This window comes from Sarcophilus harrisii, chromosome 4 (genome assembly GCF_902635505.1).
Source record: "Sarcophilus harrisii chromosome 4, mSarHar1.11, whole genome shotgun sequence".
Taxonomy (NCBI): domain Eukaryota; kingdom Metazoa; phylum Chordata; class Mammalia; order Dasyuromorphia; family Dasyuridae; genus Sarcophilus; species Sarcophilus harrisii.
Genome location: NC_045429.1, coordinates 374,069,757 through 374,095,935, shown reverse-complemented (window position 1 = coordinate 374,095,935; position 26,179 = coordinate 374,069,757). Strand labels below are relative to the sequence as shown.

The 26,179-nt window shown below is 33.5% G+C and overlaps 1 protein-coding gene across 16 annotated transcripts in view; it reads right to left on the bottom strand.

The window, feature by feature from the left end:
* Nucleotides 1–26,179, bottom strand: part of RYR2 (ryanodine receptor 2) — a 712,857-nt gene that overhangs the window by 489,094 nt on the left and 197,584 nt on the right. For all 16 annotated transcript variants that reach the window (XM_031968518.1, XM_031968517.1, XM_031968521.1 and 13 more), the window contains exon 2: nucleotides 25,376–25,495. In XM_031968518.1, coding sequence (XP_031824378.1) covers nucleotides 25,376–25,495 — 120 coding nt within the window. The remainder of the gene's footprint in view (nucleotides 1–25,375; nucleotides 25,496–26,179) is intronic.

The following is a 26,179-nucleotide window of genomic DNA, read 5'->3' as shown; positions in this document are numbered from 1 at the left end:
TTATAGGGATTTTTTTTTTTTGTGGTGGCAAAGAATTAGAATTGAGGGAATGCCCATCAATTGGGGAATGGCTGAACAAGTTGTGTTATATGGATGGAATGGAATATTATTGTGATGTAAGAAATGATGAGCAGAATAAGTTCAGAAAAAACTGAAAAGACTTATATGAATGGATGCAAAATGAGGTAAACAGAACCAGGAGATATTAAATACAGAAATAACATAGGATGATCAACTATGAATTACTTAGCAATTATCAGCAATGCAATGATTCAAGACAATTCCAAAGGACTCATGGCTGCTGCAATACTTTTTCTTTTACTTCAAAGCTCTGGATTTTGACTAAATGTTGCTGAAATTTTTTATTTTATTTATTTTTCTTTTTTTGAATAAAAGCTTTTTTTATTTTCAAAATATATGCATAGACCGTTTTCAACATTCACCCTTGCAAAAGGTCATGTTCCAAATTACTTCTCCCTTCTTTCCCCTTATCCCCTCCCTTAGACAGTAATTATCCAATACAGGTTAAGCTTATGTAATTCTTATATACATATTTCCACAATTATCATGCTACACAAGAAAAATCAGATTAAAAAAAGGAAAAAAAGAGAAAGAAAACAAAATGCAAACAAACCACAACAAAAAGTGAAACACCATGTTGTGATCCACATTCAGTCCCCAGTCTTCTCTCGGGGTGCAGATGGCTCTCTCTATCACAAGACCATTGGAACTGGCCTGAATCATGTCACTATTGAAAATAGCCATGTTCATCAGAATTGATCGTCACATAATCTTGTTGTTGCTGTGTACAACATTCTCTTTGTTTTGCTTACTTCACTTAGCATTAGTTCACATAAATCTCTCCAGGCCTTGCTGAAATCATCCTGCTGATCACTTTTTCTAGAATAATAATATTCCATAACATTCATATATCATAACTTATTCAGCCATTCTCCAACTGATGGGCATCCCCTCAGTTTCCAGTTCCTTGCTACTACTAAAAGGGCTGCTATGAACAGATGGGTCCTTTTCCCTTTTTTATGATTTGAGGATTTTTTTCAGAAGGTGATAGATAATAGGATTCTATTTCTACTTTGAACTCTGGTTCCAAGAGATGTAAACAGTTTTCTTGAAAAAATATTTGTAGACTATTTTTTGGACATGGCTTTCAGGTAATTTGATGATTCTTAAATTACCTCTCCTTAATCTTTTTAGGTCAGCTATTTTTGGATTAAGATACCCTATATTTTCTTCTTTAATTTCTGTCTTTTGATTTTATTTTAATATTTCTTGATTTCTAATAGAATCATTAGCTAATTTATAGGAATTTGTTGTGTAGATAAGTTTTTGTTCAAATTTCCTGTGAGAAATTATTAATTCATTTCTGATTCTTTCCTCCATAATTTTCATATCTTTTTCATTCCCCCTCATATTCTCATTTCATTTATTAAAATGTTTTTAAACTTAAAAAAAAAACTCTTGCATCATCTCTTTTGGGAATTCTTTCCAATTCTTCCCAATTCTTCGGGAACGTTCCCAAGATGTTTTTCTTTGAGACTTTGCTTATGAATGTTTTACTGTCGTTTTCTTCCTCTAGATCTGTGTCTTATTCAACTTGTCACCATAAGGTTGCTTTGTTTTGTTTTGTTTTTTAAAAGTGGTTATTGATTGTTGTTATTAGTTTCTTTGCTCATTCTCCCAGCTTATTTCCTGACTGCAGAATTTATGTTAAAGTCAGGCTTCACATTTCTAGAAGGAATGTATAGTCCAGTCTTGCTGATACTTTTTTAGATATTGAATGTTGTTATTGCAAGATTTCAAAGAACAGCTCAGGCTAAGTCTGCAAGCTTTCAATGCTACTAAAACAGTATGACCCAGAGAAAAATCTGATTTGTTTTAATATTTCTTGATATTTGATGGAATTATTATATTCCATTTGATCCCTTCTGATTTACAGCGAATTTGTTGTTTAGGTTCATCTGAATTCAGTAAGTTCTTCACATTTGTTCGAGTCTGACCAAAACATTTGTGGATTTGCCTTGATTGAAGTTACAGATTCATCCATTATTGGCCACCTGAACCAATTAGTTGATTCAAAGTGAGAGAACTGCAGGTTCATCTTTGATCTAAGATTCTTGTCTTGCTTAAAATTGTTTCTCGAGGGACTTCAGACTGGGCTGAATGCCAGAACTAAGAGCCAACTCCATTTTGCTGTTGGAGTCAGAATTATGTTGCTGCTGCTGCCTGCTTCTAAAAAAGTACAAAGGTTAGGATGAGGCCAGAACCATGTCTTTTCCTGTTCTCACACCTTAAGATGCAGTTTTTTCCATAATCCAGTTTTCTTACTCCTCACCCCGCTCTTTTATTCAGTGACACTGGCCTTCCTGCTTTCTTCAAACACAATATTCCATTTCCTTTCTCTAAATTTTCAGGTTTTTTTTTCCATGCCTCAAACAACTCTCCCTTCTCATCTCTGGCTCGTAGCTCTTATGGCTTTCTTTCAGTCTCAGCTAAAGAGCCACTGCTTTTGCAAGAAGCTTTTCCCATTTCTCATTAAACTTAGTGCCTCTTTACAAAATTATCTTCATTTTATCCTATATGTTGTTTAAACTTAATTATTTGTGTGTTATCTTGCCTCATTAGACTGAGAGTTCTTTGGAAACAGAGACAGTTTTTGCCTTTTTTTTTTTTTTTTTTTTTTTTTTTTTTTTTTATTTCTAGCACTTAGTACAATTACCTTAAATGCCTAAAGAGCATAAAAACATTTTAAAGGTTTTATATGACCAGAAAAAGATACACTGATCATTTTTTAAAAAAACAACTGCAGATGTGAACTGATGCAGTCATTCTGAAGAGCAATTTGGAACTATACCCAAAGGGCTATAAAACTGTGCATACCTTTTGATCCAGCAATATCACTACTAGATCTATATCCCAAAGAGATCATCAAAAAGGGTAAGGATCTAAATGTACAAAAATATTTATAGCAGCTATTTTTGTGGTGGAAAAGAATTACATAGTTGTGGTATATAAATTTAATAGAAAACTATTGTTCTATAAAAATAATGAGCAAGTAGATTTCAGAAAAACTTGTAAGATTTATATAAACTGATCTGAGGAAATGAGCGGAACCAGGGGAACATTGTTCACAGCAACATTGTTTTGATGATCAACTTATGTAGTGTTCTCTTCTTTTCTAGAATATGATGGTTCTCTCTGAGAGCAGATTTCTTGGAGAGGTTTTCTGGAGGCAGCCTTCGTTTCAGTTCAGAGTAATAATCACCTCAAATGCAGCCAGCGATTAAAGTACAGTCCTTTATTGTCTCTTCCAAAATAGACCAGTTAGCTTTCATTGGTTCCGAGAGCTCTTGTTGCTTGTCCTTTGCCTCAGCCAGCTTCAGCCTCCAGCTCCCTCTGAATCCTGGCTCTAAATCTTCCAACTGAATTCCAATCTCCTCAACTTACTCCTGCTTTCTCCATCACTCGAAGTCTTCTCCTCTTCCTGGAGGCTTCTAGTTTTTATAAGCTCTCTAAAGGTGTGAACTTTAAAGTGTGATCTCTATGTATAAACTCTCTTAAAGGTGTGAGCTCTAATGTGTGACCTCTCAAATGTGTGACCTAAGCACACAAGCATTGTTTCTGTCAACACCTTGTTTCAAGTTTTGGCCCATAACAGACTTGGCTCTTCTTAGCAATACCATGATCCAAGAGAATCCAAAAGATCTGTGATGGAGGCTTCACACTGGGTTGGATGCTAGAACTGAGACCTTGCTCCACTTTATACTCAATTATATACAAGCATAAAGAGATTGTCAAGAACTTCATAGGATTTTATCTTAAGAGGACCTGATCTATACTGGAGAAGGGAATACCACTAAAGATTACATTAAAGCCACAGATCAAAGACTTAGGACTAAAAGATTAGAAATTTTCTCATTCATCTAATTCATTTCACAGAAAGCAAACTGAGGTGTAAGGGAGTTTACATGATTTGCCCAAAGTCACATTGGTTGTATAGAAGTACTAGGCAACTAAGCTAAGTAGATATTCATGAAATTAAAATTAAAATTTCAATGACAGAATCTTTGTAAAATGTGAACTTAAAGTGCATTTAATATTGGCTTAAAAGACTTTAGTCTTAAAATGAACTTAACCAGTGTTTTGTTGTTTCGTTTTTTTCCTGAGTCACCACATTTTCCATATATTGTTGCTCCTAATTTTGGATTCTTTTTTTCCATTTGAGTTTCTCCTACACTTCATCCCAGTTTTCACTGAAGATTAACATACTGAGACAAAAAGTTTTCCCTATGGTTAGCAATTCTTCCAAATTATATGTCTGAAATGTTGAAAATACTAGTAATAGGAAAGACTGAAATAGATGAGCTTCTTGGTGGCTGAAGTATTTTAACCTTGTCAAACCATTTCAGGTTATTGTATCTGACAACCTTGACAAGAGTAGGAACTATAATAGGTGGAAAGCAACTTATTAACAAACTTAAACTGGTGATAATTAGTATACAACACTACCACAAAGTGGCACAGCTATGCCAATTTAGTGAATAATTAAGAAAACCCCTAAGAAATTAATGGAGTCTCAAAAGATTTAACAAACATTCATTTTGCACCTAGGACATGTCCATTGTAATGTGGTAGAAATGTTAATTAAGTGGACATACATACTCTTTGCTACATTAATCAATCAAGAAGCATTAAGTACCCACTATTTCCAAATATTCTGCTAGCCAATATGGATAAAAATTCAAAGGAAGAAACAATCTCCATTCTCACTATTATGAAAATGAAATAATCTCTCACTATTATGAATTATGAGCAATAGATATGCATCCATTTGATCTCCCTCATGTGATAACATAACTCCTTTTCACTGATTATCAGTTTCTCCCAGAGGCTCAGCAGTATCTTGGGGCTTGATATAATCAACACAATGTCTGTGTTGCAAAAAAGAATCTGTGGAAAACCTCACCATTTGGTAGGAACAACTCCTTTACTTCAACTCTGAGCTAGATTTCCTTCACCCACAATGGCAAGTACTTTGGTGAGCATACATCTACTTGTTTCCTGTTATCTCCTTGCCTTATATTTATTAGGTAGTCACCAAACAGTATGTGAAATAGTAAAAAAGAGATTTATTAAATACAGTTTGTGGAAGTTTACCTGATATCTACTAATACCCTCATTGAGGATATTCCCAACTTTGTGCAGAGATGACTCTTGTAATGGTTTTATTTTAAAAAAGAGAAGGAAAATTGAAAGATTTGCAAAAATTATTAAACATCACCTGTTTTCCCATTCATAGTAATGGAATAATATTTGGATTCCCATTATTATATTCTTGATGTGCTTACAAAGCATGTAGACATGGTACTAAAAGGAACAAAAATGAAAAATGACTGCATCAAGTCATAGGTGCCAGAGGTAATATAATTGTGAGGGCATTGAGGAAATGCTATATAAGATATTTAAAAGAAAGGAATATACCAAAGGCATCAGGGTAAAAAATCTCAAATTTTAATTTTTTTAAGTGAATGAGAAACAACTTCCTCATTTGTCTGATATTTTTCTTGGGGAAAAAGATGCAAAAATGTGAAGTAGGCCAGTAGTGTCAAACTCATGGCCCAAAATTTTGGAGTGGAACCTGAACCAGACTAAAATGTAATTGGAAAATATTTAACAAAATAAATAAAAATACAATGCAACATAGATAATGTTAGCTGGTGATTTTTCCAAGTCAATAGGCCTCCAGAGATCCCTGTCTTTTTCTATTTTGATTCCACTGAGGGATAAAATAGAATAAATAGATTCAGAATTGGTTGAGTAACTACACTCAAAATAGTAGTTCAGTGTAAAATTACAGTAATAATAATTATTATTATATTAATATTATATTATAATTAATTAATATAATTATAATACTGTAATAATCATACAGTAAAAACTATCCAGTGGAAGGCTCAAGGGTCTGTGCTTAAGTCTCTGCTATTTAACAATTTTGTCAATTACTTGGATAAAAGCTTAGAAAACACTCACAAAATTTGCAGGTAGCAGTAAGGTAAAGGATAGCTAACACACCTGATGACACATTTAGGATCTAAAAGCATCTTTTTTTGCACAGAAAAGCATGAGGCTTAATCAATAAAGATAAATGTAGTCATGCCTGAGTTCAAATAACTGAGGCATGGTTAAAAAAAAAAGTTTGTCTAAAAAAAGATCTGAGGATTTTAGTGGACTGCAATCGCAATATAAGTCAACAATGTGATACAGCAACCAAAAAAAAAAAAAAATATATATATATATATATATATATATTTATCCTCAGTTCATGAAGTTTACAGATAAACTTGAATAGTCCATACAAGGGCTTCCAATATAAATAATATACCTTCAAGTTCATGTCAAATTAGGATAATTGGAAATATTTAGCCTAAAGAGAAGACTTAGGACATCCAAGAAGAGACAGAATAGATGAGTTTAGATATTTAATGGGCTATATTCCTAGGAAGAAGTATTAGACTTGTTTTGCTTAACCCCACAGGACATAATTTAGAATAACTGGTATAAAATGCAAAGAGACAAATTTAGATTTGACATCCAAAAACAAAAACAAAAATCCCTAACAAAGCTATACAAAAATGGTTTGGAAGACATTGATCATCCTCAGACAAGGATTATTTGCCACATATGTTGCAGTAGAGAATTACTCTTCAGGTATGGACTGGACTATATGACCTCTGAGACTCTTAACAACTCTGTAATTTAAAAAGAGATTGCAAATGGTTCAGTAACAACTGAATATAAAGTCATATTCTACTGAAATTATCCCACAGGTTAGTAGTATCCAGTATTTTCACTGGTCTAACTAAATAAATACATTTTATTTAATATGCATACTTCATGAAATTTGGAGGTGTAAGTATTAACAAGATGGAAGTCAGGAAAAAATTATTACAGCAAGCATTTACTAATGCTATAAAATTCAGGAAGGTCTTTCAAGGTTACTTCATCTAATCCTTAAAACAGCCTTAGAAGATAGGAACTATGATCCTTATTTTACAAATGAGGAAACTGAGGACAGAAATTAAGTAACTTGCGTTACAGAGCTAAATGGAAAACAGTATTGAAGGTCTTTCAAGGTTACTTCATCTAATCCCTAAAACAACCTTAGAAGATAGGAACTATGATCCTTATTTTACAAATGAGGAAACTGAGGACAGAAATTAAGTAACTTGCGTTACAGAGCTAAATGGAAAACGGTATTGAAGGTCTTTCAAGGTTACTTCATCTAATCCTTAAAACAACCTTAGAAGATAGGAACTATGATCCTTATTTTACAAATGGGGAAACTGAGGACAGAAATTAAGTAACTTGCGTTACAGAGCTAAATGGAAAACGGTATTGAAGGTCTTTCAAGGTTACTTCATCTAATCCCTAAAACAACCTTAGAAGATAGGAACTATGATCCTTATTTTACAAATGAGGAAACTGAGGACAGAAATTAAGTAACTTGCGTTACAGAGCTAAATGGAAAACGGTATTGAAGGTCTTTCAAGGTTACTTCATCTAATCCCTAAAACAACCTTAGAAGATAGGAACTATGATCCTTATTTTACAAATGAGGAAACTGAGGACAGAAATTAAGTAACTTGCGTTACAGAGCTAAATGGAAAACGGTATTGAAGGTCTTTCAAGGTTACTTCATCTAATCCTTAAAACAACCTTAGAAGATAGGAACTATGATCCTTATTTTACAAATGAGGACTGAGGACAGAAATTAAGTAACTTGCGTTACAGAGCTAAATGGAAAGCGGTATTGAAGGTCTTTCAAGGTTACTTCATCTAATCCTTAAAACAACCTTAGAAGATAGGAACTATGATCCTTATTTTAAGTAACTTGCGTTACAGAGCTAAATGGAAAACGGTATTGAAGGTCTTTCAAGGTTACTTCATCTAATCCTTAAAACAACCTTAGAAGATAGGAACTATGATCCTTATTTTACAAATGGGGAAACTGAGGACAGAAATTAAGTAACTTGCGTTACAGAGCTAAATGGAAAACGGTATTGAAGGTCTTTCAAGGTTACTTCATCTAATCCCTAAAACAACCTTAGAAGATAGGAACTATGATCCTTATTTTACAAATGAGGAAACTGAGGACAGAAATTAAGTAACTTGCGTTACAGAGCTAAATGGAAAACGGTATTGAAGGTCTTTCAAGGTTACTTCATCTAATCCTTAAAACAACCTTAGAAGATAGGAACTATGATCCTTATTTTACAAATGAGGAAACTGAGGACAGAAATTAAGTAACTTGCGTTACAGAGCTAAATGGAAAACGGTATTGAAGGTCTTTCAAGGTTACTTCATCTAATCCCTAAAACAACCTTAGAAGATAGGAACTATGATCCTTATTTTACAAATGGGGAAACTGAGGACAGAAATTAAGTAACTTGCGTTACAGAGCTAAATGGAAAACAGTATTGAAGGTCTTTCAAGGTTACTTCATCTAATCCCTAAAACAACCTTAGAAGATAGGAACTATGATCCTTATTTTAAGGAACTTGCGTTACAGAGCTAAATGGAAAACAGTATTTGAATTCAATTATGTCTTCCTGACATAAGATCTAATCTGAGATCTTTCCCCATCTTGGAAATCCTTCTCTACTCATGCTCCAGTTTCCTAAATTATTAATACTTTAAAAACAACAACACCAACAGTTTTTGGGGATGAAAAGCACAGCGTTTTAAGATTTGAAAAGGGCTTGACATCTATCTGATGTCACTGATCCTCACAGAAATCGGGGCAAGGTAGACGCTATTACTATTCCCATTTTATGAATGAAAAAAACACAAAGACAAAGACAAAAAATTGAAGCCAGATAGACTGATCTGTCAAGCATCAAAAGATTATTATCCCAAGCACAATTTGAAATGGGCCCTTCCAAACGCCAAGTACAGACCTCCATCCATTCAGTACTACACTGAATAGCCTGGGGGAAATGGCCTTTCAAAACAATTCAATAAACATTTATTCAGGGCCTCCAACCAGGCAGCTCCAGGGGATATAGTGCCTGCCTACAAAGAGTTTGTAATCCAATGAGAGAGAGAGAACAAAATACGGTCACTTTCATCCTCCCCTTTAGACTATTTTTAACGTTTGCCGAGCACTAATAGACATTAGGGGAGCGAGGAGGGGCAGTTACCCGGGTTCCTTACTCTAGACCTGAGAGAGAGACTTAGGAAGCCAAGGAGCCCGACTCCCGCAGAAGAAGCTGAGGCCGCGGGAGATTACGGGCCTCCTCACCCGCCCAGAGAGGCTCCGTTTCTCCACCGGCTGGAGAGAAGGAAGGATGCGGGGAAGGTGGGGGAGGGGAAAGACAGCCTTCCCTAACAGCGCAGATCCTGAAGAGCAGGCTCATCCTCTTGAATCTCCAAGCCGGCTCCCCACACACAGTTCACTGCTTCGCTCACCTAGCCACTAGCAGCTGTCATCAGGAGCGGCCTGAGCTAGAACCCCAGAGAACGTGCTCACGAGGAAGTCACACCTGCCTATAGGGGGATGGGGGCAGGCCGGAGCTGCTGCGGTTGCGCAGTTCTGGAGCATGCGCAAAGCTCTAGCTAGGTATCGCCTAGCGTTTCCTCGAGCCCCTCGCTTCTACGGCCTCGTGCTGCGAGCAACCTGCCCTCGTCTAAAAGCAGTGAGTCCAAAGTGCCACCAGCCAAACACCCATGGTAGCCTCCAAGTCTTCCCTCCTCCTTTTCACAAGGATGCTCAAGATGGCAGGTGTAGGCAGGAAATCAAAGAGGGAGGGAGGGAGGGAGAGAGACAGAGACAGAGAGAGACAGACAGAGACAGACACACAGAGACACAGAGACACAGAGAGAGAGAGAGAGAGAGAGAGACAGACAGAGAGAGACACAGAGAGACACAGAGAGAGACAGAGAGACAGACAGAGACAAAGAGAGAGACAGAGACAGAGAGACACAGAGAGACAGAGACAGAGAGAGAGACAGAAAGAGACAGAGACAGACAGAGACAAAGAGACAGAGAGAAAGAGACAGAGAAACAGAGAGAGACAGAGAGGGAGAGAGAGACAGAGACAGAGAGAAAGAGAGAGAGAGAGAGAGAAAAGGGAGGGAGGGAGGAAGGGAGGGGAAGGGGGAATTTTTTTTCTTCCTCATTTCCGCCCTTGGTTTTCCTAGATTCCTTCAAAATTTCAGCTAAAATTCTATTTTCTACAAAAATTCCTTCCTATTCTCCCTACATTTTAATGTGAGTTCCCTGTGAGATTATCTATATTTTATCCAGTATCTGCCTTCCATATTATCTCCTTCTAAATTCTTCGATGCGAGAGATTTTGTCTTTTTTTTTTTTTTAGCATTACCAGCTTTAGCACACTCCCAAAATAAATTCTTATTAATTTGTTGAATAGTAATAATGATTATCTCTCCTATGATGGGGTTGGATCTCAAAGTTCACTTATAATTTAAAAATCTAGACTAAAAACCATTACATTGAATTCCCAATCCCTATATTTATGCCCACCTACATTTTTTATTTCCTTCACAAGCTAATTGTACAATAATTCAGAGTCTGATTCTTTTTGTACAGCAAAATAACGGTTTGGTCATGTATACTTATTGTGTATTTAATTTATATTTTAATGTATTTAACATCTACTGGTCATCCTGCTATCTGGGGGAGGGGGTGGGGGGGTAAGAGGTGAAAGATTGGAACAAGAGGTTTGGCAGTTGTTAATGCTGTAAAGTTGCCCATGCATATAACCTGTAAATAAAAGGCTATTAAATAAAAAAAAAAAATCTATGACCACATAATCTCTAAACTCTTTTAGATACAATAGTTTAGTTGGTATTCATAAAACCTGCTATAAATAGAATCTTTTTCATTCTTATTAAAATAATTGACCAAATTTTGCTTCTGTATTTTAATAGACAAGGAAAGGCAACAAATATGACCAACCTTCATTATTTCAATGTATCTATGACTCCCTTCAACAGATTAGATATAATTTAAATAAATTAAGATTAAAAATAATATATGTCAGAGCAACTAGATGATATAGTGGATAGAGTACCAGTATTAAAGTCAGGAGAATTCAACTCCATCCTGAGACATTTGATATTCACTAGCTATGTGACCCTGGACAAGTCACCTAACACCAATTGCCTCTTAATAATAATCTGTTACCTATTCCCATGTGATTGTTTTGTATGTTTTCTCATAAATCCGCCATTGGGGTCTATTTCTCTGTTTTATTTTGTAGTTCTATTTCTATTTCTCTTTTTTATTTTGTAGTTCTATTTCTGTTTCTCTTTTTTATTTTGTAGTTATCAAAGAGGAGACTGTTTCCCCTTGTGAAGTGAACGGAAGGACCTTTTCTAATTATTTTGTTATTAACTATGAGGATTGTATTAATAGTAATTTAGTATTTTACTTGTTCTAGTACTATTATTTTTGTTATATTTTTCTAGTCTTTTATCCTATTTCTGCTACTTATTTTTTACAATTATATACTGCCATTTTACTCATATTTACTACAGTTATATTGCATTTTTACAACCTTAATTCTTTTGACACCGCAGCCATGGAGCATCAACAAAAGAATATCAATATTAAAAATTGTGATCTTTATTTCAAAGAGAATCTTGACCAATTGATCATAAATTCTTTAATTATGACCACCACTTGAAAACATATATATATATATATTATGATTATATGTATATGAGTGAATGTATGTTTGAATATATATGCACATGTATATATATATATATATACACACATACCCACCAATACTTTGCAATCTATTTTCATAAAATATTAAGAATAATACAGCTTTAAATCATCTATAAATATGTTTAATTACTAGCACTCTGATAGGAGATCTCCATACTTCTACTGATTCTCAGAAAGGAGAGACAGTCTATTTCTAGGAGCATGCTATAGATTGCCTTATAATCCTTCATATTGTCTCCTATATCTCACTTATTAGACTATAAGATCCCTAAAGAAAAGAATTTTATGACAAATAGCCTTTGTATTGCCCATAATACAATGTTATTTTTATGAGTTTCAGTTAACATTTGTTAAATAAATGAACCTGTCCTTGATAATTTAGTTTTTGAAAGTAGGGAACTAAATAGGGCCTTTTCTTAGGTATGGTTCACTAGTGTAGAATTTATTCTTTCTCATTTTAGGATTATCTGAAAAAATTAAATTACCTAGAATGATATATGGAAAACAATGAATCAGTGCTTACAAAACACAAATGTTTACTTTATTGAGATTAGTTATAGTAATTTTCCAATTTTGAAACAGCAGTGAGTTGATTTCTAGAATGGAAAACAACATGTGCCAGTCAGATAATCATATTAAGATCACATTATCAGTTACTCCGTCCAATAATCTAATATTAGTCTGTATTTTCAGTTCCTCTTATCAGTTTAATTCTGAATCATCACTTTACTTATACCTAGGCTAGATAACATGAAACCATATATTTGTTCAATTACCAGGACATCACAAAAACAAGCTAGACAACATGAAATCATATTTTTGTTAGTTTATTAGCATATCACAAAATCATGACTAGAAACACACTTAGAAATGTTTTTATCTTTTTTATTTTAAGCCCCTTATAGTCGCCAAATTTCACAAATCCTTCTCAGCTCCCTCATTGTGACAAAGATTTAATACTTCATTCCAATGAAATACATACTACAGCAGGCGAGATAGAAATTTTTGATCAGAGACTGAATGATCACTTATCAGGCATATATGTTATTATAATTGGGATTCCTTCAGAGTAATAGCGTGGGTTAGAAGGACCACTTCCAATTCCCAAATGCTTTGATTCTATTATGTTCCTTCTTTTTTATTTTATGTTATTTTAATTTTTAAATTTCTATTTATTTTATTAAGAAAACAATAAAAAGGAAAAACAAAAACAAAACAAAACAAAATAGAACATTATCATATGCTCAACAGAACATCACGGAGGATTCAAAATATATAATAATAAATTATCATTCAAGAAAGGATATGTGATAGATAAGGAAATTATATTCATGAGTGTTCATCTTTTCTTTACTTCTTTGTAGATTGTTCTTTAATTCTCTGGTGTGTACTTTTTTTTTTTTTTTTACTTTATTCTTTTCTTCCCTTTTTTTCCCCTTCTACAAGCAGACTATAGTTAAACAAGAATATAGTTATATATACATATATAGATATAGACATCAACACATACAACATATACACCCACATCTTTCCTATCTCTGCTAATTCTTTGCTTTTAATAATACAGTAATAATTATTAATTAATCAATTAATGTGTCAACCATCAAGTGACAATAATAATTAAATAATAATAATAATAATATTTTTTCTCCCTAACTTGCCTAAGTATTACTCAACTTCCCCCCCCCCTTACCCATGGATCCCTCCCTTGTCTTTTTCTCCACCTTTTGCTTCCCCCTTCACTCATTCCTTCCCCATTATTTCTTTACAGATTTTGGAGAGTGCTGTAGCCTTTATGGTATAAGTGTAGTATATATAGTAGTATATATATATATATATATATATATATATATATATATTTTTTTTTTTTTTTACCTATTTAGCCTTTCCTGATGTGATTAGATTTTCAGAACTAGGAGTCCTCCTTCTCCCTCTAATACCTCTATGTCAATTCATTCTCTGCGCCTCATTTGTATAAATCTTTCTTTTGAGTTACTCTATCTCTGATATCAATCTTAAACATATGGTATATATTTCCATGTTTAAAAAATATAAATAATTTGTTCATGTTAAGTTCCTTGAAATTCATTTTTTATATTTAATAATTTTTAAATTATTTAATAATTAATATGTTAAATTTTCTATTGAGTTCAGGTTTCACAATGTCATGCTTGCCCAGGTTCTGGGCAATTGAAAATTTTCTTGTGTTTTCCCAGTCATTAATGGAATGAAACAAAGCTGTGTGCTATTCCCTTGCTTTTTAGCATAATGTTTCAGCCATGTTGTCAAATGCCTTAAATGAGAATGAACATGTTTCTAAGATCAGCTATCCACACCGATTGAAAATTCTTCAATTTGAAAAAGCTACAAGCCAAAACCAAAATGGAAGGAGTGTTCATGCATGATTTTTTGTTTGTGGATGATCATGCACTCAATGCAACTTTCAAAGCTGAGATGCCACAACGTATGGATTGATTCTCTACTGCTTGTGCTAATTTTGGCCTAATAATTAACAACAAGAAAATACAGGTATTCCATCAGCCAACACCATGTTGTATGCCTGTGAAACTTGGACAGTCTACCACTTGAATTATCTCAGGAAAATTCTGTTTACCTGGCAGGATAAGATAACAGAAACTAAGATCTTTTCTTGAACTAATGTGCCAAAAAATCAAACTCTAGAGAGCACAACTCCATTGGGCTGGCCACATTGTTCAAATGCCAAACGTACTCCTGCCAAAGAAAATTATTTTATGGAAAACTCACACAGGGCAAGAGCTCACAAGTGATCAGAAAAAAGTGACTCAAGGGCACTCTCAAGGTCTTTCTTAAGAACTTTAGAATTGATTGCACAATACAGGAGACACTGGCACAGGATCATTCAGCATGGCATGCCCTCATCAGAGAAGGTGCTATGCTCTCAATGCGCAAAACAGAATTTAATTAGCCCAGGATAAACAAGAGAGGCACAAAGTTGGAGAAGCTGCCCCAAATGTTCATAGGGACTATTTGTGTCCAACCTGTAACTGAGCATTCTGAGTTCATTTTGGTCTGATCGACCAGTGAGACACATTGCAAAATAACTGTAACACAATGATGTCATCTGATTTAAATATTACCACCTGTTTTGCCTCTACACTCCAAAATCATGGAACGTTTCCATTTGACTTGCAGCTTTCCATATATGTTTTTTTTTTCTATTAGAGTGTGAGCTCCTTGAGAGCAGGAACTGTTTCCCTTTTCTATCTGTATCTGTACCACTTCATACAGGGCTTTGCATGGTAGAGTTCAAGAGTTTAGTATAGAGAGGAATGAGACACGTCTGCCTGGTCATACTCCTTCAATGGAGATTCTGGGAGGAGGCATCCACTGAGGGAGAGGAAGGATAAAAATTTCTAATGTGGAAAAGCCAGTGCTGGAGAGAGGTTTAGAATAAAGAGATGGGGAATCATAGAAGACATCTGAGAGGTAGATACTGTGCCATGCAAAGCAATGAAGCTCTTTTTAGTTGAAAGTGATCTTTCATATACTTCTCTCTCTGTGGGTCTGTCTCTTTTTATCTCTCTGTCTTTGTCTCTCTGTGTCTCTGTCTCCTCCTCCCTCTCCTTTTTTTCCCCTCTCCCTCTCTTTTTCCTTTTTTCTCCTTCTTTATTCTCACTGGATCTTATTCCTAAGTGAATAAGGATTCACTTATTCCTTATTCTTATTTATTGGTGTATGTTAAGTGTATTCTTTCTATATTCCCAGGGGGTATGATCTGTATGTGTTTTCATCCTTATGTCACTTCCACAATACATTAGTTTTGTTTGTTTGTTTTTTCCCCTGAGGCAATTGGGGTTATGTGACTTGCCCAGGGTCACACAGCTAGGAAGTGTTAAGTGTCTGAGGTGAAATTTGAACTCATCCTCCTGATGTCAGAGCTGGTGCTCTATCCATTGCGCTACCCAACTGCCCCCACAGTACATTGTTACTGAAATACTTGAAGGACCCCAATATATTAGGTTGTCTTACCTTCAAACAAGTATTTAGTTAAAAAGCAAAGACTCTGAAACTCTCCTTAATCAACATTTAACATCAACATTTCTTTACCAATGTGTAATATGAGTTTGTGAGAAATGTTTAATAGTCTTTCTTTTTACATAAAAGTTCCAAATTCGGAATAGAACTTTTCTAACAGTCAATAACAGATATATAAACAATCTCTCAGCATTTGTATCTTCTTAACCCAACTCATCTTTAGATACTGTAAGATTCATTTTGTGTAATACACACCAAATTGGAAAATAAATCAGCATTTGAATCATGATTAACTATTTTCTCAATAGAAATATGAAGAGAAGAAAGATTTGCATTTATATAGTTTGGAAATATCAGAAACAACATTTTGATTATTCATTTGCACTTCTGAAATAGATACTTGAAAAACTCTGCAAGCAATAATAGCCAATTTCTACTTTGAATGGGTACAAATTTATTCAGATCTGCCAGTCTCACACTGAACTTAATCAGAATTTTCAAACCTAGCCACTGTATACCTATTTTCTTTAGTTTGATAAAGGCCTTAGGTCCATGTTTATTCTCTCTGATGATTACAGAGTAGATTTTTAAACCATTGGAGCTCAGTTAAATGATAAAGTACATTTCAAAAAATATTGTCATTGATTTTGATTTACACCTCCCAGCTTGTCTCATTTATTGTTTCATTTTTAATAAGCTTCATTAGACTCATACGAAACTACAGTCACTGTAGATTAGCTCTAAAAGAAGACATTGAAAAATTTGATGCCATTGAATTGCTTTTTAAAGAAAAACTGTTATAAATAATTGCTCAAAACTAAAAAAAAAAAAAAAGGCATCCTTTTTGAAGAGACCTATTTCCAACTGCAAACTTCACTGCTTTAATCCTAGTATGGGCTGCAAGTGTCAATTTCACCCATGTCTCTCTGTAATACTTAAGAAGTCAAACATAAATCCTTTAGTTTTCCAGAACTGATGAACTCCCTTACAGATTGATGACAGAACAGTTGATAAAGTTCAATGCTCATAGGGCTCTGTAGCTAAGATTCCTCTATTCCTAATACGGATTTTTATAGGGATGAGCATTTAAACTAGAGGCAGCCACAAGTTAAATCACAGAAAACAGCTGTGATCACAAAAAGCAATAGAACAGTACAGCATTTTTTGGTAGCTGGCAGTAATCCCAACATCCAGGTGTGTCTGCATTACATACCATGTGCTGTAGTATCTGTGGATCTTTGATAATCCAGTGTTAGAATGCATTGCCTCCATAGGATTTAGAGCTATGAGGAATCTCAGAGGTCACCAAATCTAACTCATTTTACTGATAAGTAAACAGAGGCAAAAGAGATTAAGTAATTTGCCCAGGTTGTATGGCTACTGAATGTCTGAATCAGCATCTGACCTTGTGCTCCTGGCTGCAACTCTATGACTATCTCCCATGTTTCGCACTCATCATCTCTACCTTTCCAAATTTTTTGTTTTCTCCAAAGCTCAGCTCAAGCAACATTTCCACATGAGATCTTCCCGGACTCTCCCATTTATTAGTACCTCCTTCCAAAATTGTACCATGTATTTATTTTGTAGATCCTTTTAAATGTATGTATCATACCTCCCAGAAGAATGTAAACTCATTGAAAGCAGAGTTTTCTTTGCCTTTGGATGCTCAGCTTGTCACTCAGCACTTAAGGCACTTGATAAATGTTTGTGATTGATTGATTCACTGGCTGGAAAAGCATTCTCACATCATATATCTGTTACCTAAAAACAATTTTTAGGGAAGGATATACTGGTGCACTAAAGCCATCTGTTATAAACTGATAACTGATTGACAGTTCAGGCCATGGCATGAGTTGCTTTAATAGATTCAATAAATAAATAACAGTTCTTAACTCATCTCTTTTTTTTCACACATCAGGAGGAACTTAATGAAAAAAGAGATACTAGAACCCCTTGCATTTTTCCTAGAATATCTATTCTAGGAAAATGATTTAAGGATCACTTGCCAGTCATTCTCTCAGTTTAAAACTTACAGCTGCCCTTAAAGGACAAAGCAGCATTAGCTCAGGAGCATCATCAAAACACCAACATTAATATGATGACAGAGAGATCATAATGGAAATTAATTCATACTAGTGTCAACCAATTTGTATTATAGTAAAAAAAAAAACCCTAAGATTTGAGTCAGAGGAGTCAGGTTCAAACTCTATATGTGTCACTCACTACTTGTGTTATCTGGAAGATGTCTCTTCATCTCTCTGGGCCTCAGTTCCACCATCTGTAAAGTCAGGGAGTGAGGCAACTAGGTAACCAATAAATCTCTTTCAAGCTCTAAATCTATGATTCTATCACCCTTCTATCATATAGATTAAAGATGTAGTGTGAATTCAGAGAAAAGGATAGAATTCATACAATCACAGATTTAGATCTACACACAACCTTATAGGCCTCAATGCTCATCACCCATCCTCATTTTACAGATGAGGAAATTGAGCCTCCAGAAAGTATCTTTCCTCTCAGAAGTACTTGTCTCATCTCTCTATTATAAAGGTAGTAAGGTAGTAGAAGAGTAAAACCACTCCAAAAACACTCATTAATAGGGGGCACACAATATTCTACAACAAGGAAAAAGAAAACCCATAGTATAAAAGAATTAAAGATAGTTCCTGAATTGTAAACTCTGTGTGTTTATATGTCAATATACACATATATTGACATATTGAAACATATACATATAATAATCTTGAATAAAACATTAGAAAGTTTTTTTATATATGTGTATATTTGACTTTAATCTTTAAAAATTATCTAATTACATATGAAACTTTGATATTGCTAATTCTAAGATTTAAATTATGATTTTTTTAAAATCAAGAAAAAGTAGTTTTGAGATATTTCTGCTTGCCTGATGCACAGTTAGAGAAGCCACACTCACATATTTATAGGGATTATTTGTGTCTGAACTGTGGCAGAGCATTTTGAGTTTATATTAATCTGATCAGTCACAGCAAACACAATGTAACTGAACTCTAACATAGTGATGTCACTTTGGTCCCCTTCAAGAATGAAGGGCAACAACCAACATGTGTCTGCTACTTTCTTATCCACAGACATACATATATTTATACCACAGTCAAGGCAAAATTGAACTCTGAGAAAAAAGTTTCGTTCTCTTCATTAAGGACCATTTGGATTACATTTATGCTTTCATCATTTTTTTACTTATGAGAATTTTCATAGAGTTAACAGAGGCCTCAAGAAAGAGAGTTGATAAATACAACATAGTTTGCTAAAAGTATGATGATACTAATATAAAAGCTACTCTGGGATTGATTGCCATAGAGGCTAGTGAGCTTTACAAAAAAATTTAAAACAAAAGATAAATGTGTTCCACAGATGCAAATAACCTTATAATTCTACATACACACACCCCAACCCATCATCTCACAAATGATACTATTGCTAGCAAAGTGTACCAGACAAAAGATAAATTATATAGCATGGCTGTTACTAAAAAACTAGGTGCCTTATCTTCATTTATAAATATTGTGTTATATATATATGTGTGTGTGTGTGTGCATGTGTGTTTAATATACATGTATGTATTTAGTCCATAAGATTATTGAATGACTTCTCAAAATGAATCTATTAACAGATAACTGAGCATCTCATGTACCTAACATTGTTCTATAATATTATTCTCTCATGATCAGAATGTGAAAGTATCAAGTTGGAGGAATACAATCTCAACATTTTCTGAGGATTAAATTGAATGATTAAACATGTTAAAATATGGCTAATTGTTTGCTCATCTTTATTTTCAGTCAGACTGCTTAAAAAACTAGCAATTGTTGCAGATTTTTGTTTTTTTTCACCATGCTTAAGTAGTGTTTAAGATTATTTGTAGTTGTTTATTCTTCTCAATAATCAAAAGCACTTTAAAAAAAAACACTTTGCACTGTGGTTTTCTTTTAACTGTAAGACCTACTTTTAATCTACCTTGACTATGACTAAATTAACAGATGGTGATTTTTACTTTAGTGAGAGGCATTTTTTAGCTGCATGAAGTAAATCTTCAATTTATAGCATTTGCACTTTTGAACCTGTGCTGAATTTATTGTTCCTCCTGAGATGAATTCTAGAATTCAGGCTGTCTTCATCATTTCCACACAATTCTTCCAATGCACCAGGCTCTTTTTAAAAATTCTGCTATTTCTTCTTATTTTTATCTTTTTTTTTTAAAGATTTTTTTAGATCATTAAAAATTTTTTTCTGTGCATTTTCACTTTTTAAAATTTCTTAAGTTACAAATGACTGCAGTCCCCTGTATACTTTCTTCACAACAAACAATTTTGGCTCCTCAGAGAAAAGGCCACTGAAATACTTCCTAAAATGTCTATCATTTGTATTTAAAAGAAATTAATTTTCATCTCTTACTAGAATTCTGCATTTTTTTCTTGATTTCCTCATCTCTGATTTGCACTACCTTGCACAGCAGGTGGTATTAACAGTTATACAGCACTATCTCCTACAACCATCTCCTGCATTGTTTTTGTTTTATATTTGACATCAGTAGTTTGTATTATGCATTGTTTAAATGCTCAAAGCTCTATCAAATATTACCTCTCACATTTTTCATCAGCCTCCAACTCACCTTGTTAGTTTGGATTAATTAAAATATTTCTGATATCTATGGAAATGTACATTAATCTTTATTAAAAATCAGGCTGATCAATTCTTTTGTATCTCATGCCTAATTGATTATAATTGGGCAGCAAAAGTATATTACTTCTTTAAGGAATCCATGGCAGGTGCCCAGAATATTCATATTATTTAGAGACTACCACATCTATTTGCATCTTTTTTCCTTTTCACTAAAAATAATTTATTAGGGAAATTAAAAGTTTAAAGAAAGAAAGATGGAGAATTATACTCTACTATTCCTCTGACAGAAGGGAAAACTGGAAAATATGAAACTAAGGAGTAAAATTTCAAATTTCCTTTATTGGGTAGATAAAAGTAATAGCAGTTCCCTTCCTTTAGAATGGATCTTCTAAAAACAGCATAAGAATAAGTGAAGAAATAGAATTAATGAATGTAAATAAATGTTTTCCACTAAGTATTTTTTCACTTGATGTAGTAATAATAATAATATTAGCAATAATGTGTCACTTCAATGTTTGTGAAATTTTTAAAAATATTATTTCAATTTATCTCCACTAGGAGCCAATTTTACAAGTATCAATATCTTTCTTGAAAAAAACACAACAAACAGGACTTATTGCTATTTATATTCACCTTAAGAATGAAAATATTAATGGTGGCAAAAAAAGTCATTCTATTTTCTAGTTTACTTCATCAGAATTCTTAAATTAATAAAGACATTTCTTAAAGTTATAGATTACTATATATTGTAGCATCAAGATTTCCCAATTAATTTGGAGGAATGACACCAAAGAAGGGGGAATTGACTAAAAATCAAGGCAATATTCATTCTTATCTAAAATAGAGGTAACATCATTTAAAACTGCTTACTATTAAGATTTTGGGTTACCTAAATACCTAAAATTGTTTGTTGTAATTCAGTCAGTTCAGTCACATCTAACTCTTTATGACCCCATTTAAAGTTTTCTTGGCAAAGATTCTGGAGTGGTTTGCCATTTCCTTCTCCAACTTAATAACAACACCAATTTAATTATCAGGTAGAATTCTTCAATTTATTTTCATGTCTACAATAAAAAGCAAAACCCCATTCCTTCAAGATACTATGCAAAACACCAAGAAGCACCCTCCTAACATGCTGTTTATATCTAGACTCAAAAATTTCCACAAAGAAAAATAGGGGAAATTACATTTCCAGTATGAAATCATGATTTTTTTTTTTCTGACTGTACCAGGAAAGTCTCTGTTCCCATTTAAAACTAAAGTAGAAATGGTATATTTTAATGGATAGGTATCTCCATCTCCTGGGCTTTTAGAAGAATGCAGCTAGGTACTTTTCAATTAGAGGGATTTTAAAAATCAGTGGTATTACGATAATCACAGATGAAATTTCTTCAGTTCTTCATACCAAAATTTCAGATGTTCAAAATTGCTGTTGATGACAACAGACAACTTTAATGAGCAAACAGTTCTCCATACAGAAGACATGATGAAGAGGGGGAAATTTGTCATTACGAAATTGGAGAAAAAAGAAATAAAGCTAAGGAAAAATTCAATTGAATTCAATTGAATGATTTTTTTCATTCATTTTTTTCAATTCATTTTTTCAATTGTACTGATTGAGTAGAGAGCACTCTGATAAGCACTAAGGAAGATAACATTTGAATAAAACATGGAACTTACCAAGAATTAAGAACACATAACATATATATTATATATAAATAACTAATAAAAACTAGTATATAATTGGTGTGTAAAAGAAGGATAAACAAAATGCTATGTGAGGTCTAAGTGGGAGGAAAATTATTACTAACCAGGGGGAGGGAGTAATCAGAGAAGGCTTCTTAGACAAAAGATGAAATATGTTAATATGCTAAAATGTGTCCTTTAAACAAATGATCTGTATGTGTATATATGCATATAAATACATATATTATAGATTATATATACTCTTTCTCTCTCTCTCTCTCTCTCTATATATATATATATATATATATATATGCTAAAGCCAAGATTGTAATCTAGTATTTTCAGAACCATTTTCTATTTTTTTAAAGTATCCATCCAAAAAAGAAAAAATGTGGGATTCAATATGAATATTTAAATTATTAACATTTAAATTATTGCCCTATACTTTTAACATCAAGAGGACATGTCTGATTCTAAGGGAATAGTTTTCAGTTTAGCAAGGACATTTCTGATTCAAAGGGAATAGTTTTCAATTTAGCACTTCTTCCTAAAAGCTTAAAGGTCAATTTCTGTATAATAATTAAAATAAACAAAATACATGCCAAATAGAAATCTACAGATTTTCAGACTGAACAACATCCTTAAATTGAAATACATATATCTTCTTCAGACAATTCTATGCAAAAATTGTAAAAATTTTCCCATAGACAGAAAATCTAGATAAGTTTTAAAAGAGATCCTACAAACATGGAACATAGTTATCTTGAAAAAAGCAAGTCATAAATTAAAAGATTCTGAAATTTAAAATGTTTCTGTGATGATTTTCAGAAATATATATATTCACAGCATTCAGTAGTCAGCACTCATTCTATTCTTCCTAGCTATATAACATATTCAGGATAAGCTAATTACAAAAAAAAATAATAAGATAACTCAATTTTCTATTAAGGGCAGCCCAATGTCAAAGTATCTGTGAGAGAATATTGGCAATCAGATTTATATATTGTAACCATGGATTATCACCTGGACATTATTTCATTTCAATATTGTACTAAACTAAACTCCTTTTTTTCTTTTCTTCAATTTTCTTTTCCTTTCTTTCTTTTTCTTGTCTTGTTCAGTCTCTCCCCCCTCCCCCTTTTTTTTTTTCTTTCTTTTTCATTGCTAAATAACAAAGAGTAATGGAATATTTATTTACTGGAGCTTGAAAGGACCTTAGAAACATTATTTAACTCCAACTCTCAAATTTGCAAATAAGAAAATTCAGCCCTAGAATGATAAACTCAGGCTAGTTAGAGACAGAAACAAGACCAGAATCCCAATTCTTGGTCCAGTGCTCCATCCACTATAACCATATTATCTGTTATATGGTTATTATTCCAACTTACTCAATCTTAGGTTATTTTTATTATTAAGGAGTTAAGTAATCAGGACAAGCTGGATCTGTGTCACTGTATTGTAATTACTTTTGTATTCTATTCTTGATAATTGGTGTCCAAAGCTTTGTCAAAATGTAGTTTTTTAGCATAAAAAATGACAAGACAATCATAAATAGAGCTAAAAATTGCTAGTAACTAGGGCATCATCACCCACTGGAAATATGGGCTTAGTGACTAGGAATGAGTCATGGCTGGCCAATTTAAAATGTGAAATCTAGTTCTACTTCATTGTCTAGGCAATTGATCTCTATACTACCTAGAATTATGGCTAACTTCTTTATCATATGACCATACGCTGAAAAACCACAGGTAAAGAAGTCTTTAAGTGGCAGAAAATTAATAAATTTTGCCTCCTGAGTTATATAAAGATTCAAATGCTTCCATGTCTGATAAACACCAAATAGAAGAAACAGATAAAATAGAAGATAAATAATGTCTTGGTACCGTGGAAAGAACCTAAAATCAGAGGACCTGGGTTAAATCTCACTTCAGAGTCTTACTATGTATGTGTGAACTTGTGGAAAATTATTTATTCCCCCAGTTTCCTCATCTATAAAATGAAAAGATGAAGTAGATGACCTTTAAAGTCCTTTCAGACAATTATCCTGGATCCTATGTGTAGAGGGCGGAACTTTGGAGAAGTATACTTGAAACAAGGTGTTAACTCAGTGGAATTGATGAGGTGATTGTTCTTTAGTTCACATATATATATTTAGTACTTAGTATGGTGATGTAATGGTTCTCTAAGTTCACACATAATCAGTATGTTATAATGATGTAATTACAATAAGATATATAAGGGCTAAGAAAGACTGGAAGATAGACAATTTATCTTTGGCCAGCCTTGTGGTGGCTCTCATGCTTCCTGCACTAAGATCAAGACTAGGCCAGAATAAAGAATCTAGACTCTATTCTTGACCTGGTGATTATCCTACTGAGATCAAGGCCCTTCTGGAGGACCTCCAGAAAGCTAGCCCAAACATTACATTTTGGCACCCAACATGGGGGCACTAAAAGAAGTACACTGCATTTTGAGGCTCGAGACATGAGGCCCTACACTCAGCAGTTTGACTGATGCCATGATAAGTTCAGTGGAGAAGTCCCTGTGACCAGGAAATAGGGTAAGTAAACTAATCATTTTCGTTTTTCAACTAAAATGGGGCAAATACTAAGAAAAGAGCCTTCCTCACCCCAAGAAAAGTGTGTAGAAAGCATAGTTAGGTTAAAAAATGGCAAGGTTTGATTGTAACTTGGGAGCAGATCATTGGACTCTTAGACCTATGTGCATTTATAAGAAGTTGTATATTTTCATGTTTAAAGAAAAATGTAATTCTTATTATAATAATTTATGCTTGTCAAATTATGTATGTCTTAAGAACATAGTATTACAATGTTAAAACTATGTTTTTATTATTATTAAAATGATGGCATAGTATTTCACTTATTTCATTCTCTTAGAGAAAATTGTTTTTTTTCTTAGTCTTATTTGCTATTTCAATGAGGATTGTGCTGATCATTATTAATTCATTAGAAGTTCATGTAAATAACTGCACAGAAGAGCCCTCAGTGACACACAAAGAAAGGTATTGCTCCTTCTTCTTTTGTAATTCTAAAATTTGAAAAATAGACAAACACAGATAACCTTAATACATGATATTACATGGTAAGCAAATGAGAAGGCTGCAAAACAGGTGCTTTGTCAGGTCTGAGGGGGAGAAAGTTGGTAAATGCCAGAAAACATTACTAGAGTCAGTAAACTTCATTGTTTAAATTAAGCCAAATTCATTCTGCCTACCTTAGAATTAGAAGTGGACTCCAAGAAACAGAGCCTGTTGCCAAATCCTTCAGCTGCCAAACACAGTTTCTGTTGTTCTTTGTGGATGGTCGCAGTACATTGTAAAACCACTTCATCATCCTGCCAAATAGAAGAAATAAGTGGCAAATGTTAAGTTGGACATGACTGTGCATTCGAGATCAGATCTGGAAAGATATAACACAAGAAGCATTTTAAAAATCTAAGTTTAAGACAGCAGCAAGAACAAAGCTGGAAGCAATTCCCAGGGTTTTATTTATTCATTGTAAGAAAGCTAATGATGTAGAATTTGCCAAACAGGTATTCATCTTTTCCCACATGATCCCCACTTCTTCTCAGGGGAAAATTGAGCAAAATCACACAATAAACTAACCTTTTAAAAGTGATTAAAACAACATTACTAAGAAATTATATCATATATCTCCTTAACAACAAATACCATCACAACAAGATGATTCTATGGGTGAGCAGGTGAATTATTGTAAATATAGTATCCCAAAAAAGAGATCAAGACATCAATATATATGTAAATTTACTCAGCAGACTTAAATGGATATATTCCTTAACTATTCCATTCCACTACAACATAACAAATTCTCCAAAGATTAATTAAGCATGGTAAGTGATAGTGGATAGAGTTTGGGGTTGGGAGTTCTAATCTTCCTGAATTCAAATCTGGCCTAAACCTGGTCAAGTCACTTAATCAAGTTTGTTTCAGTTTCTTCATCTGTAAATTTAGTTAGAGGAGAAAATGGAAAACTGTCCAGCATCTTTGCCAAGAAAATT